This window comes from Phaenicophaeus curvirostris, chromosome 17 (genome assembly GCF_032191515.1).
Source record: "Phaenicophaeus curvirostris isolate KB17595 chromosome 17, BPBGC_Pcur_1.0, whole genome shotgun sequence".
Taxonomy (NCBI): Eukaryota; Metazoa; Chordata; class Aves; order Cuculiformes; family Cuculidae; genus Phaenicophaeus; species Phaenicophaeus curvirostris.
In genome coordinates this window covers 2210458-2225364 of record NC_091408.1, presented here as the reverse complement: position 1 = coordinate 2225364, position 14907 = coordinate 2210458, and the positions used below count along the sequence as shown (strand labels likewise).

The following is a 14907-nucleotide window of genomic DNA, read 5'->3' as shown; positions in this document are numbered from 1 at the left end:
GATTCTGATTCTGCTTTCCTTTGTTGTAAACCTTCAGTGAACTAGTTACAAGTCACTAAAACCAGCTGTCATTGCCTGGCAATCTGGTTTTGTTTCTTGGTTTCCCTGAAGATTTTTCCATAACATCTCTGTCCTGCAGGCTCTGCGAGAGCCTCTTTTAGTCCCCAGATCCTTCTTCATTCCTGGTCCTTTACCATCAGCCTCAGATCAATCATCCTTGGACGTAAAGTTTTCTTGCAGATCTCCCGTCTTCCTGGCACCGTGGCAGCGATTCCCCTCCTCCAGCTACTTCCCAGCACGGCCGTGGGATGCAGCTGCTCCTCAGCCAGTGACGCGGAACCTGCGCAGAAGAGCAGCTCTCGGTCCAGGCAGAGCCAGGAGGGATGCATTGCGCTGCCTGCATGTTGCTGTGTGGCATTGCTCTCAATTTGGCAGAGAAAGTGCCTGTCTTGACAACCTTTTCCCCTGTTTTCTTCAGATACTGATTGCAAGATTAGCAATTAATTAACAAGAACTCCATCACTCAGCTTCTACTTCCCCAGATGCAACAAATGTAGTGCTGGACACCCACAAATTTTCCCTGATGCCTGTGTTTCTAATATTTTTAAGAGCAGCACTCAGGGTTGCCTAATGAAGCCGAGCATTAGGATGTACCAGAACTCCGGAAGAACCTGATTCCCACCAGTCAGACGTGGAATGTCGTTGTTGGGAGGAAGGTCATTTCCCCAGCACAGGGAGAGAGCGGCTGTAGCACCTGGACCCCTTTGCCTGAGGCTGCTGGCGTGGTTCCCATGTGGGACGAGTGGTTGCTTTCATTGCAGGAGCGGTAATGAATTCTGCAGCTGGCTCCCTAGGTCCATTCTTAAGTGTTTTCCTAGTGCTGGAGCCACCACACAGAATTTCAGTGATTGGTGCAGGCACCGTCACATCGTCATTAGAAATAAGTTCTCAGAGGCGTTCAGAATCTGTAGGTTCCAGTTGTAAGAATGGATTGAGAGCAGCCCTGAAGACAAGGATGTGGGTCTGTCGGTGGATGAGGAGCTCAACATCAACCAGCAACGTGAGCTCACAGCCCAGAAACCAACCCTGTCCTGGGCTGCATCCAGAGCACTGGGACCAGCAGGGAGGAAGGGGATTCTGCCCCTCTGCTCCGCTCTGTGACCCTACCTGTGTCCAGTTCTTGAATCCTCAGCACAGGAAGGACGTGGACCTGTTGGAGTGAGTCTGGAAGAGAGCTATGAAGATAATCCGAGGGCTGAAGCGTCTCCCATCCAAAGACAGGCTGAGAGAGTTGAGGTTGTTCAGCCTGGAGATAAGGCTACAAGGAGACCTCAGAGCAGCTTCCAGAACTGAAAGGGGCTCCAGGAAAGCTGGGGAGGGGCTCTGGATCAGGGAGGGCAGGTGTAGGACGAGGGGGAATGGGTTTCAGCTGAAAGAGGGGAGATTGAGATGAGATCTTTGGCAGAAATATTTTGCTGTGAGGGTGGGGAGGTCCTGGCCCAGGTTGCCCAGAGCAGGGGTGGCTGCCCCATCCCTGGAAGGGTTCAAGGCCAGGTTGGATGGGGCTTGGAGCCCCTGATCCAGTGGGAGGTGTCCGTGCCCATGGCAGGGGTGGGACTGGATGGGCTTTAAGGTCTCTTCTGACCCAACCCATCCTGTGATTCTGTGAAATAGCCTGGTGCTCGTTTGCAAAGCAGCACGTGTGTCTGGCTTTCTAAACTGGAAAGCTTATGGAACAGATTCCCTGTCGTGGTTGGGTTCTAGCACATCTTCTCAAAAAATAATACCCAAAACCTTTCAGTTGAGGGGAGTTGGCCTGTGTGCAATCCCAGGTTTTTGATGAGCTGCAGGTGCGTATTCAATGTATCTTGATCTATGGACATAAATGCTTCCAGCCCATAGACTCTTCATTAAACTTGCAAAATGTATTTTTCTTTAAACCTAACTGCTATCAAACAGCTTTTCTGAATAGGTAATGTATTTTTTGTTAAAGACAGTGGTGAATAGCTGATGAAAGCCAATGCACTAATTTATGTGTTAAACACTCCCCAAGTGCTAGAATAATATTCTTCTCAAATGGTGCTGACCTTTTCAAGTGGTTATTTTTTCCCCTCTTGCAACTTGTAAAAATTACAATAAAAAAAAAGCACTTAACCATTCTTCTCATTACAAGAAAATTTCCCTGTGAGCTCCTGCCGTAACAGACAGGGCTGTGCTCAGGGTGAAGAGCAGGATCCATCCCCGTGCGGGGTACCCACCCACCGGGGCTGAGGACCACATTGTCTCCCACTGCCCAGCTGATCTTCAGGTTGCTGGGAGAACGCTGCTGTCGTGGGCTTGCACGTCTCTTGGATGTCCTACTAGTGAATAATTCAACCTTGGTAACTTCATGGAGAAGAGATGTTTCATGCTACAATTTGTTTTACTGCAGCATTTTTTAATGGTTGGGGGTTTTTTTTATCATGCGTTTTAAAATGCTGCTGTTATAATTCGCTCATCCTCGCTGGAACCTAACAGTGCTTTCTCAGTATTGATTCATACGGCTGTAACTTATTGCGACTGTATTAATCATGGAATGGTTTGGGATGGATGGGACCTCAGAGCCCATCCAGTCCCACGCCTGCCATGGGCAGGGACACCTCCCACTGGATCAGGGGCTCCAAGCCCCATCCAACCTGGCCTTGAACCCCTCCAGGGATGGGGCAGCCACCCCTGATCTGGGCAACGTGGGCCAGGACCTCCCCACCCTCACAGCAAAACATTTCATCCTATTTTCTAATCTTTATGTGCTTTCTTTCAGCTTAAAGCCATTCCCCCTCGTCCTCTCCCCTGCCCTCCCTGATCCAGAGCCCCTCCCCAGCTTTCCTGGAGCCCCTTTCAGTGCTGGAAGCTGCTCTGAGGTCTCCCTGCAGCCTTCTCTTCTCCAGGTTGAACAACCCCGACTCTCTCAGCCTGTCCCATCCTTGATACAGAGCAAAGTGATTTCCATACCAAAGATGGTGTTTTCTCTCTGCCTGCACTCACTTGAGCCTTCTTGGCCCATTTCTGAATGTCTATACTTGTGTATAAGCAGTACTTACTGGAAGGCAGCTATGAGGTCTCCCTGGAGAGATCAGATCATCTATAGAAGTTTCTAACTCCTTGGTTTGGATATCTCTCATTTTTTTTGCAGAGCCCTGTGGTTTAGAACAGAGGCTTGGGTTGAAGCGGGCTGGGTAAGGCAGGCAGCAGAAGCCGCCTATTGTTCCTTGTTCTCCAGCCTTGCAAGCCTTTTCTTTCTCTACAATAATTAAATTAAAAAGTTTGGAAAATATTAAGCAGGGCTGAAATGTTTGGCATGGCATTGTTGCAAATTTGTGTTGGGATATTTTCACACTCCTCCCACAGTTGTCTTTGTGGGCTTTTTTTTTTTGTTGTTTGTGGGTTTTGTTGGGGACCAGCCAGGAGCTGGGACCATGCCAGGGATTTTTCTTTCACTGCATTCATTGCTGTTTGTGCCACTCTTTAGTCTCTTAATTACACGGCTGTAATCGTCTTTGGTTCATTGTCCAAATAAAAGTTCAGTCAATTCAGCGTTATTTTGCTCCGTTCTGCTGCTGTTTCCATCCCAGGGATTGCAGGGGCTGCTCCTGGGCTGTGCTTCAGTCTCCTCTGCAAGAAGGGAAGGCAACTTATTGAGAGCATTTCCAGTAAAATAGGAACCAAGAGAAGCCCTTAAAAAAAGAGAGGAAAAAAAAAGCACTCTAATTGCAAATTGCTTTTAAGGAATTGAAAACTCAGGGTCAGTTTGTTTGTTTGCTTTCGGAAAAAGCACAGTTATTTAGAAAACATTTCAAGAATGATTGTTTTTGTTGACAATAATTAGAAAGTTTGGAGAATCTCATAAGAGAATCTCGTAATTAGATCTCACCCTTATTTCGGCAACCAAACTCAATTTGTATAATCTTCGAAATCTCATTGTGATCGGCTAAATAAGTGAAGTGAAATATAGGAATTGTCTGGTTGTAATCCCTTTTCTAGTGTTCTGATTGGGACCAAATAAACCCAGGGGACTCCAGGAAAACAAGCACTTCCAATAGGAAAAATAACTTGGGGTCCAGATATAGCTGGAGGGGCTACCAAGAAGCTGATTAATGTCATTATACATAAATTAAAGGTTTTCTTTGCCTGATTAGCCTTGCTTTGTCCCTCTGTGACTGATGGTTTCACTTCTGGGCAGCTGGTGGGTTTCTTTCTTATTTAAGTCTTTGATAAAATGAGGTGATAGCGAGTTGAAAGGATGTGATGTTCATAACTGACAGTTCAGTGCTTCCCTGAATGCACGGCAATGAAATCAGTACCAGGCATGTGGAGTTGATTTGCAGGTTTTTAAAGAAGCTCTGGAAAACATGAGATGGTGTAGAGGGTCCCTTTATTTCTTTGTTGAGCATACAGTGTTGTGCTCATTTTTGGGTTATAGAATTTTGTTGTAAGTTCAAATTACAATTACATTTTGATTAAAAAAATGTAAAAAGAAATATATATATATATATGTTTTAAATTAAAAAGGGGTGTTTTATATCTTGATGCGCTGCCCTGTTGGGAAAGGAACGGAGCAGGGGAGCAGGATGGAGCGGTTCTCAGCCAGTGCCAGCCCTCGTGTTTGCTGCTCTGCCTTCTCTCGCTTGTGTTGTTATTTTGGTTTATGCCTTTGTGTTCTTACCTCCAAAAGATGGGTGTGCAGTGATTTTAAAGAAAGGAAGGTATTGCCTGCTGCAGTGAACTACAAGCCCATCCGTTTACAGCTCCAAGGGGCTTGCGGATGTCCCATACAGTGAACAGCACCAAGTTACCCCTGCAAAGGGCAGCAGGTACCAGCTCAGGTGGATGTAAAGACAGCAATTCCATGAGATGAAGCTTGTAAAAGAGCATTAAAATGCTTATAATGGAAAATACTCATCAGCAGGCTGCAGAAGTCATGTTTTCAATTACTTGCAAAGGAATGATAAAGATCACGATGTAGTTTATTGTGCTGTAAACGCTATTAGAGATGATATTAACCAGTAATTCCAAAATTGGAGCGCAGAAGAGGTTGGTATTTTATCAATAAAAAGTAGGTAGATCTGTTTCAAAAAACCCAAAACATGAATAGCAGCCAGGTTTTACTCTGAAAAAAAGAAACCAAATGTTCTCCGTGAAGAGGAGTGAGATATTTCAGTGCATTGTGAAAACATCTTGTAGAACTGTAAGCAGTTAGAAATTGGAATATGCTTCGTATACCTATGGGAGGTGAGAGAGGTTTATGATGCTGTTGTGTTCGGAACAGAGCTGCTTGATAGTCAGTATTGCTAAGCCCTGGCAATCAGGGGTACTTAGACAGGTATGTGCAATCCATGATATTACCCGGGTGGGTTTGTATCTCTCCTTACAAGTTAAATGATACATTTTATCTGTAATTTTATATGTTTTATTCTTTTCTTTCCAGGATTTCTGCTTTTTAAAGACTATTGCATGAATGAGATCGATGAAGCCGTCCCTCAACTCAAGTTTTATGAAGAGGTAAGCGGGTGCTCATTGAGTTTGGGGTCTGGGCTGCAGGGGGGTGAGGCTGAGGAGGACTTTGCTTTCTCAAACATCCTTTACCTATAGAAAAGACAACAGAGTCCAGCTGTCCATGGTGTTGTATGAGTGATGTAAGGACAGCTGAGGCTGGCACTGGCTTCTGAGATTTCTAAGGAGTCCCAGCCACAGGGATGCAGAAAAGCCCTGCCAAGCACTGCAGATGGGTAAGAGGATCCTGCAGAATGAAGTAGAGGAGATGCTTTAGATCGATAAGGTCAGTTGTTCTCCATTATCATGAGATAAAGAACAAAGAAACAAACAGGCATGGTGCCTGGGGCAGGCATGCATCCCGAGGGATTAATATTTCTGAAGAGCACGGGTAGAGCATGCCGTGTCCTTCCCTCGCAGAGAGGGCCCCGGCAGCGCTCCTGCAAGGGCTGCTCCGGAAACCTGATGAGTCTCATCGCTCCATTCATTCCTTGTTATTTTTGTGACACTCTAAATATAAAACTGCGGTTAATCCTGTCGTAGGTGCTGGCTTTGGTTAAAACAGGCACACGTGCTTTGTGAATGCAGCCTGTATTGCTCTGTATTAATTAGAAATGCTGCCTGAGATAACCTCTTGTCTGGATTACTGGGAAGCTGCTGATATAAAACGTTTCTTGCTTGTGGGCTAGCAGCACAAAATAGGCTGAACCGGTTATCAGTTCAGAGATAAAGACTCAGCAATACGCAGTTTCCCCACTCAAATTAGATACTTGCTGTCAATAAAGAATCTTTCTCTATTGTTTTCATGTTTTTATGCACTGAAGATACCACTCTCATAAGTAATCAAAAAGAGGTGTTGTAAAAGATTGTTTAGTGAGATATTTTTGGCTGCCTCTTTATCTCTGAAGCAATTTGAGATTGTATTTTTAGGTTATTAGCAAAATGTTGCCTAAAAAGAATTTCAGTGCTTTGTCATCTACTTTTCGAAAGATCCCATTAAAGATATTTAAAGGGAGGTTCATTGCGTTTTCTTCTATGACAGCCGATTCAGAAGCTTGTCTTTTTTTCATATATTTGATGTACTGACTGCATTTATTACATGTAGGATAATTCCAGTACGTTGCTACGTTAAAAACTGCTTCATGTAGAAGGGCTCCTTACTCCAGGGATTTCATGTTACTGCAGTTTAAGTCACGATCGAGCATTTACTGGCTGGATGATTCATCCAGATCGGTTTCAATTAAAAAAAAAGAGAGGAAAAAAAAGAAGAAAAAGAGCTGCTAGATGCTTGAAAACTGATGCATTCCGATTTCAGTTTTTGAAAAGATACCTTGTCAGACACTTTCCTTGAGGCGAGCTGGAGTTTGCCAGGGAAGGGTTGAAATGCAAGCTGACACGGTGCATTCTCTGTGGGGCGGGAGCGATACTGAGGGAGACAGATGATGAGTATAAATGGTGACACTCCCAGCTCTGCCTGTCGCTGTCTTTTTTGGCAAGGTGCAGTAATGTTCTGTTTAATGAACTTGTAAAACTGGTTTGATATGTCAGAGGCGCATGTTCAATGTGATCACAGGAGTGGTGTCTCATCACATCACCTGTATGAGGAGAGGTGTCTGGCAGTGCGTTTGGGAGGACGTTCTCTCAGCTGAGCAGCTGGGGAATATGTGACTTTGTCACCTGTTGTCCCCTTCTCCAAATCTTTACAAATAGAATTGGGCCGAGGCCAGTGGGATGAGGTTGAACAAGGCCAAGTGCTGAGTCCTGTACTTGGGACACAACAACCCCGTGAGGCGCTCCAGGCTTGCAAAAGAGCGGCTGGAAAGCTGCCTGGCAGAGAAGGACCTGAGGGTGCTGGTCAACAGCGGCTGAACATGAGCCAGCAGTGGCCCAGGTGGCCAGGAAGGCCAACAGCATCCTGGGTTGCATCACAAGTAGCATGGCCAGCAGGACCAAGGAACCGATTGTGCCCCTGTACTCAGTGCTGGTGAGGCCACACCTTGAATACTGAGCCCCTCAGTACAAGAAGGACATTGAGGGGTTGGAGCGTGTCTGAAGAAGGGAACAGAGCTGGGGAAGGGTCTGGAGCACGAGTCTCATGAGGAGTGGCTGAGGGACGAGAGGTTGTTCAGCCTGGAGAGGATGAGGCTGAGGGGAGACCTCATGCCTCTCTGCAGCTCCTGAAAGGTGGTTGTGGCGAGGTGGATGTTGGTCTCCTCTCCCAAGTAACAAGTGGAAGTGATGAGAGAAAATGGCCTCAAGTTGCACCAGGAGAGGCTTAGATTGGATAGTAGGACAAATTTGTTTCCTGAAAGAGTGGTGAAACATTGAAAGGGTCTGCCCAGGGCAGTGGTGGAGTCTCCTTTCCTGGAGGGGTTGAAAAAATGTGTAGATGTGGTGCGTTGGGACATGATTTAGCAGGCTGGGTTGATGGTTGGACTTGATGATCTTAGAAATCTTTTCCATCCTTAATTATTCTATGATCCTTTAAAGCAAAGGGACTTAGGTTGCAGAGCTCACTGTGAGTGCAGGTGGGAGAGCTGCTGTCCTGGTGCCAGCGTGTTGGGGGGGCTGTTTTGAGAGCCCCCTCTGCTTTGGGTGCAGTTAGGTGCTTTAATAAAATAGGTATTGAAAGGCAGGAGATTATGTTCAGGTAAGATAATCTGATATGCATTAGGCTTTCTCCTGTGCTTCTAATTATTTTCCAGCATTGCATTAATTAAAAAGTGTTTCTTTGGCAAAGATGTTTTGAATCATTTTAATTATAAATCGGTACCAAGGGGGAAGTAGTCACAGATGGCAAATCGTGGTGGAACTGTTGCCTTATCGTAGTCAGCAAACAAGAGGATTACAGCTAGAAAAATAACGAGTTTAATTACAGTGTTCTACCTTCCAGGATAGATTGGCCTGGGTTTGTCATGTGGAGACCTGTTCAAGAGCTATGAGGTACAGCTCATCTGGTAAAAGGAGCAGCCTCTGAATGAAGGGAAAGAAAAGTTTATTGTGATGTAGAGGCAAATCTCATCTTTAAAAGTCTTTACTTTTAAAAGTCCTGAAAAATGTGCTTTCTGTCAGCCCTGGTGCTGCTCTGGCTATTAAAGCGTGGCTGGCAGGAGCAGCCGAGCTGTACTTCTCGTGCCTGGAGGGCCAGCCAGGATGTTCTGACTGCCTCGAAGGAGATGCTCTGATACATGGTTTGTGCAGGGTTTAGTCTGTGGGCTGACAGCACAGACGGCTCGGGTATGGCCTGTTCCTTCTCAGACAGGCACTGAATTAAATCCAGCTGGGTTTTAACTCTGCCCTGGTTTTCTTGGGTTGTTGTAGGGATCCAGAGCAAGTCTGCACACTGACGTTCAAATGGATGCTGGGACCTCACAGGCTGATGCTAGGGGGGTCCAGCAATGAGAGCTGACCTAAATTTTTCCCTAAATATCTTGTATGCGTTTTCACATTCTGTCGGACCTGGAGGAACTCCTGCCTACAGGAGAGCTGGGAGGGGGCTCTTGATCAGGGAGCGCAGGGATAGGATGAGGGGGAACTCTTTGCAGCTGCAAGAGGGCAGATTTAGACGAGACCTTAGGAAGAACTGTTCTTCCTAAGCAGCAGCTTCCTGCCCACAGCAGTGGTGGCTGCCCCATCCCTGGAGGGGTTCAAGGCCAGGTTGAATGAGGCTTGGAGCCCCTGATCCAGTGGGAGGTGTCCCTGCCCGTGGCAGAGAGTGGGACTGGCTGGGCTTTGAGGTCCCTTCTGATGAACTCTTTCCCTAAATACAATCCAAAGGACCCTTGGACTTAGTGAGATTTTTTTTTTTTTGGTCTGGAACTGATTTTCTGGGTTTGTTCTGTAAATTGCTCTGATGTGATTGCTGTTGCTTCACCTGGAACACACTGACCTCCTGCATCACACCTGAAGAAACTCACCATGTTTTATGAAACTGTTTTTCTAGCCACCTTTAGGATTCGCATTCAGTGTGTAGCTGAGCTGGGTGAACACTTTGAAACGTACTTTACATTCTTGCTTGGATATCTGTCCTTAGCGTGCAGTAATTGCCCTGGAGAGGGATGCTCAGGCGCTGCGCTGGTAGCCAAGGGCTGTCCCCACGCGATGGTTGGGCTGCCTGGGTAATATCACAACTCCTCTGCCAGTCCCAGGAGCTTGGAAAAGGGCACGGTCTGATGTGCATGCATAGTACAGAGCATCGAGTGAAATAATCCGAGAAAGGGGTCAGCGCTCTTGAGTGTTAGGTGAGCAGGGTCAGCGCTCGTCATCTATTAACAGAGCAGAGGGGAAGAAAACCTTCAGCAATGTTGCTGTGCACGTTTGCTTGTCCTGCTCTCGCTCAGTTTGCTTCTGACTTCCCCTGCACAGGTTCATGCTCTGGCGACAGGTAGGTGGAGGGAAACAGGCTGCTTCAGCTTAGTCCCTTTCCAATTGAAGAACACAAAGCTTTGTAGTATTTTTAAGCAAATTGGTTTCCTTGCATAAAAATCCTAGGAGGGGGGGATAGTCTAAGGTCAACCATAATGATGGTACTGCAGATGTTTTTCCTTTAAGTCTTTATTAAATCAAGAATAAAGTAAAATCAAACTTCAGCTGGAGTCCTATTGTTAATGGAAATTCATTAGGAATGGGCTCATCCAGTGGATCCTTCTTTTTTTATTGCAGATAAAAGAATATGAGAAACTGGATTCTGAGGATGAGCGTCTAACCCGAAGTCGGCAGATTTATGACACGTACATCATGAAGGAGCTTCTGTCCTGTTCCCATGTGTGTATTGTTCCAGTTTCACACTGCTCTTCACCTTACTTGAGTAGCTTGACATGGTGATAATTCAAAGTAACTGCTGTTTCATTCAGAGAACAATTAAGACTTGTTGATGACAGTGCGTGTTTCTCCCATCTGAGGCTTTGGCTCATTGATACGTATTGAACAGCTTAATTTACTCTTATTTTAAAGGAAAATTTCCATTGTGTTTTACGTCTGCAGTAGGGCTCTCTAGGCCCTTTGGATGAAGGGTGTAAGCAGTTTTTGTCAAGCGTGCTTTATCAGCTCTGTAGGGTTAGAAAGTCCCTGTCATTTTCTGTCCCTGGAGCTGATCCTGTGTGTGGGATTTGTCATGAATTCACTAAAGGAGGATCTTCTAGCCCGTTTACCTTCACCTTTCTCCTCCTCACATTACTTTCTCCCACTTTTCTGCTTTAGGATATCTGTTTTACTGGCTCATTCTGCATGTTTCACAAGAATATACTTCAATGTATTTAATATATTGCATTTATGCTGTAGTGTGTGCATTTTTTTAATACGTTTGAAGCTTTAACAACAGTACTGTGGACCTTAATGAAACTTCTTACATTTCAACTGTTTGAAATCATTCTTTTTCTTTTTCCAAAGCCTTTCTCCAAACAAGCTGTAGATCATGTACAAACACATTTAGTCAAGAAACAAGTGCCAGCCAGCCTTTTTCAGGTGAGTTAAGACAGTCTGAATGTTCAGAGTTTTCTTCACTTCTTTCGTAGTAAGTGACTTTGTACCTGTTATTTAAGGAGACGGAATAAATTGGTACTGGGACTTACGCTTTGCTAATAGTGATATTAGAATGCTTTTCTATGTCAAATAAAAATTACAAATTAATCATAGAATGGTTTGGATCAGGAGGAACCTCAAAGCCCATCCAGTTCCCCCCAGCTGCCATGGGCAGGGACACCTTCCACTGGATCAGGTTGTTCAAAGCCTCAACGTTTCTGAATGTATTTTTATATATTGCAAAAATATGCAGATTGCGAACTAGTTTTGATATAGCAATTGGACAAACTGACAAATTGATAACTCCATCGCTGCAGTTATATCTCACCGCTAATTGGGTTGGGATTTGAGATCACTGCCTGCCTTTACACGCTGAGAGACAGCATTTCTTTAGAGTCACTGGTTAAATGAAGGTGCTGGTTCCTTACTAAGGACAGAGAAGAAAGAAGCACCAAAAGGATGGAGCCTGGCAGGAGCTCTGGGAAGTACAGGCTCTGCAGGATTTGTTGTTGTCAGTCCTGTCCTCAGGCATGTGCTGTGCTTTGGTACAGCCCCCAGGGCAAACATTTAAGGTTTTCTAGCTCATGGCAATATTTTATGTTTGACTTCAGGGCACCTGCTCGGATCTTGAAGGCCAAAGGAAGCTGAAATGCTTCATGGAGCCCTTAAAGAGAATGCTTTGCTGTGGTTGTGTAGGGCCAGTGTGGGATATCTGTAATGGGTGGTATTGCATGATCGGTTTGTTGTATGCTTAAATACTATTTGTGTTTCTTCACCCTTTTAGCCATATATAGAAGAAATTTGTGATAGTCTCCGAGGAAAAATATTTCAGAAATTTATGGAAAGGTATGAGTATGACATTGTCTGGACTTTGTACCTGATGGAGCAGGAAGCCAGGTCCCTTAAGTACTACTGTAAAATAAGGCTACAAATGTTGAATAAACTTCATTTAATTGAATTATCAGCAAATGAGTAGCCATGTTGTATATCGTGATTAATGTCAAGATGGAAAGGTTGTTAAGATGATAGGTTTTGTTGTTGCTCTGTATAGCACTAGTAGTAGATTGCAGTTTGATCTCAGAGGTTTAAGAATGCAGAACTACATTCTTAGAATCATAGAATAGTTTGGGTTGGAAGGGGCCTTAAAAATCTTCCAGTTCCAGCCCCCTGTGATGGGCAGGGACACCTCCCTCTGGATCAGGCTGCCCAAGGCCCATCCAACCTGGCCTTGAACACCTCCAGGGGTGGGGCAGGAAAGGTCTGGTAAAGTGTACGAGACATAGACCTGGTTCAGCCGAGCAGCCCCCTTACCCTTAACGGAGCTGCTCGTTCAGGCAGGGTATGTGAAGCACGGCTCTCATCCAGCAGCAGCCAAACCTGCTGTATAACCAATATGGTGATGTGCTGCAGCCAAATTGAGATAATTGTAGAAACGCTTCCATCGAGCTATTATTTCTTACTCTGAAAACAAATACTTAATTATTTATGGAGAAATGAGAAACTATTTTTTGGCAACAGCTTGCGGTATTATTGACGTTTTTCCTATTTGAAGATAAAATGAGTTTAAAGTGTTCCTTGGAGTATACGGAGGTTCATTAACATAAATGAGCTGCCTCTGTTTTCGTAGAATTATCTTCCTCTTTACGCAATTTAAATGTCTGTTAGTTCCAAACTGAGTTGTCTTAAAAATTAAAAACTCTGAAGGAGAGCTGTGAGGACACGCTGAGCACTTAGAGTTACAGGGATAAGGTTATCTGAGATCTTTCTATTAGAAGAATGTAAAATATTAAGTGTGTACTGCCCAGTAATTGTTTTTCTTGGTGGGGGTAAGATTACAATTGTTTGAAAGGAAGGCTGTTGTTTAATAAATATCACAACACACCCTAGCACAAACTTTATTTTAAATACCAGAATTTTGACATTTCCTGTAATAATTCACAGTGGTCTCAGACAACTTTCAAACTTTTTTTTACAGTGACAAGTTTACAAGATTTTGTCAATGGAAAAATGTAGAACTAAATATTCATGTAAGTAGCTCTATGTGTATTTATCCTGTCACATGCTGATGCGGGAAAGATGATGTTCGGGTTTGAAAGCTGCTTCTGGAAAGCCTTGTTGAGGAGGGTGGGGAATGTTACTGAACTGCTCTTCTGTTCTCAGACAGTAGAGAAGGTGCTGTGAACAGTTGTAGAATCATAGACTGGTTTGGGTTGGAAGGGACCTTAAAGATGATCCAGGCCTAACAGTTCCTTTCTGGATGTCCTGTCTTAAGTTAATAGTTTTTTTGATTTTTGATCATAGCTGAAAGAACCTGAGCTGCCAGAATTGCTTCTCTTGACCTCAGACACCGTCCGTCTCCTTTTCCCACTGCCGTTCTGACATTGTCCCTAGTGCCCCTGCTTCTGTCCCTGTCTGTGGCTCCATTACGCCCCTGTCTGTAGGGAGAACCCTCCTCTCCTGCAGGCTGTGGTACAAATGAGGTGGTCAGTCGTTGGCAATAACACTCTCATTCCTCTTGTTTGTCCTTCAGACCATAGTGCTTGCACTGATATTGAAACAGAAACAATAAAGGGGCTCCTTTTACCAAAACAATAAATGCACTACAAATTACAATGATTAAGTATTTTAAAACGTTAATTATAGAATGATTAAGGTTGGAAAAGAGCTCTAAGCTCATCCAGTGCAATGGTCAGCCCAACACCACCGTGCCTGCTAAAGCACGTCCCAAAGTGCCACTTCTACACGTGTTTTGAACCCCTCCAGGTTTGGAGACTCTACCACTGCCCTGGGCGGCCTCTTCCACTCTTTCAGTAATTTTTCCTGATAAACAATCTAAACCTCCTCTGGTGCAAGCTGAGGCCGTTTTCTCGACAATAATTATTAGAGTTGCAGCTAATAATGATTTAGATGTTTTTACAGTAAGTTTTTAAGTACTGAAAAATCAAGTCTGATTTTGTTTTGGTTTTTGTCATTTGCAGCTGACAATGAATGATTTTAGTGTACATAGAATAATAGGAAGAGGTGGATTTGGTGAAGTGTATGGTTGCAGAAAAGCAGACACTGGAAAAATGTGAGTATATACACACTTTTTTTAGAGGTAATTGTAAACTCTGAACTAGTAAGGAAATCTTTGCAGTTGTTTCTTACAAAGTCACTGGAAAGCAGCATTGCATTACTGTGGAGTTCTTTGTTACTAAATTTTATCCCAAGAGGTTCTGAGTTTTGGATATTTTGATATTTAATCCTGCCAAGCAGTAGGGCTTCAGTCTGGCAGAGCTCTTAAGCACATCTTTTATTTAAATGCTCTTGTCAAAATGAATGGAGACTGCACACGTATTGAAAATTAAGTATGTACTTAAATGATTTCCTGGCTCAGAGCCTGACTCTGCCGAGCGATGTTCTTGTGGAAGCTGTGGTGATTGTGTGAGGGGTTACCCCTGTTGTTCTTCACACAGCAAAGTGTGTCACGGAGCTGGTGCTGACATAACATTGGAGGAGGACTCAGGAGTGTGACCTCAGTGCTCTTCAGTCTGTAGGGCCAGGTCTGGGCAGAGCCTGAATGTGAAACTCTAGATTTGTGTAGTTGCAGAGGTTTCTGCCCTGATGAGCACATTCCGCTGGTGAAAGCAATGATCCTCACGTACATTTGGAATAAAATAGGTTCAGTGCTGAACTTCTGTTTAACAGAGCTCTTGGTAAGAACTCCAAGAATCAGCCCTGTGTGCATTTTTCTTTTTCTAGTCTTACTGTTCACCAGTTTTCAATTCCTAGGCAGAATTGTCCTGGTTTGTTCAGATTTGAACATCTGAGTGTTGATTTAGCGAATTGTTCCCAATATCTATATATTTATTTACACCC

The 14907-nt window shown here is 44.3% G+C and overlaps 1 protein-coding gene across 2 annotated transcripts in view; it reads left to right on the top strand.

Moving 5' to 3' along the window:
* GRK3 (G protein-coupled receptor kinase 3) overlaps window positions 1-14907 on the top strand; it is a 71564-nt gene that overhangs the window by 31687 nt on the left and 24970 nt on the right. For both annotated transcript variants that reach the window (XM_069871433.1, XM_069871434.1), the window contains exons 3-8: window positions 5465-5538; window positions 10192-10293; window positions 10918-10992; window positions 11834-11895; window positions 13025-13076; window positions 14028-14119. In XM_069871433.1, the coding sequence (XP_069727534.1) occupies window positions 5465-5538; window positions 10192-10293; window positions 10918-10992; window positions 11834-11895; window positions 13025-13076; window positions 14028-14119 (457 nt within the window). The remainder of the gene's footprint in view (window positions 1-5464; window positions 5539-10191; window positions 10294-10917; window positions 10993-11833; window positions 11896-13024; window positions 13077-14027; window positions 14120-14907) is intronic.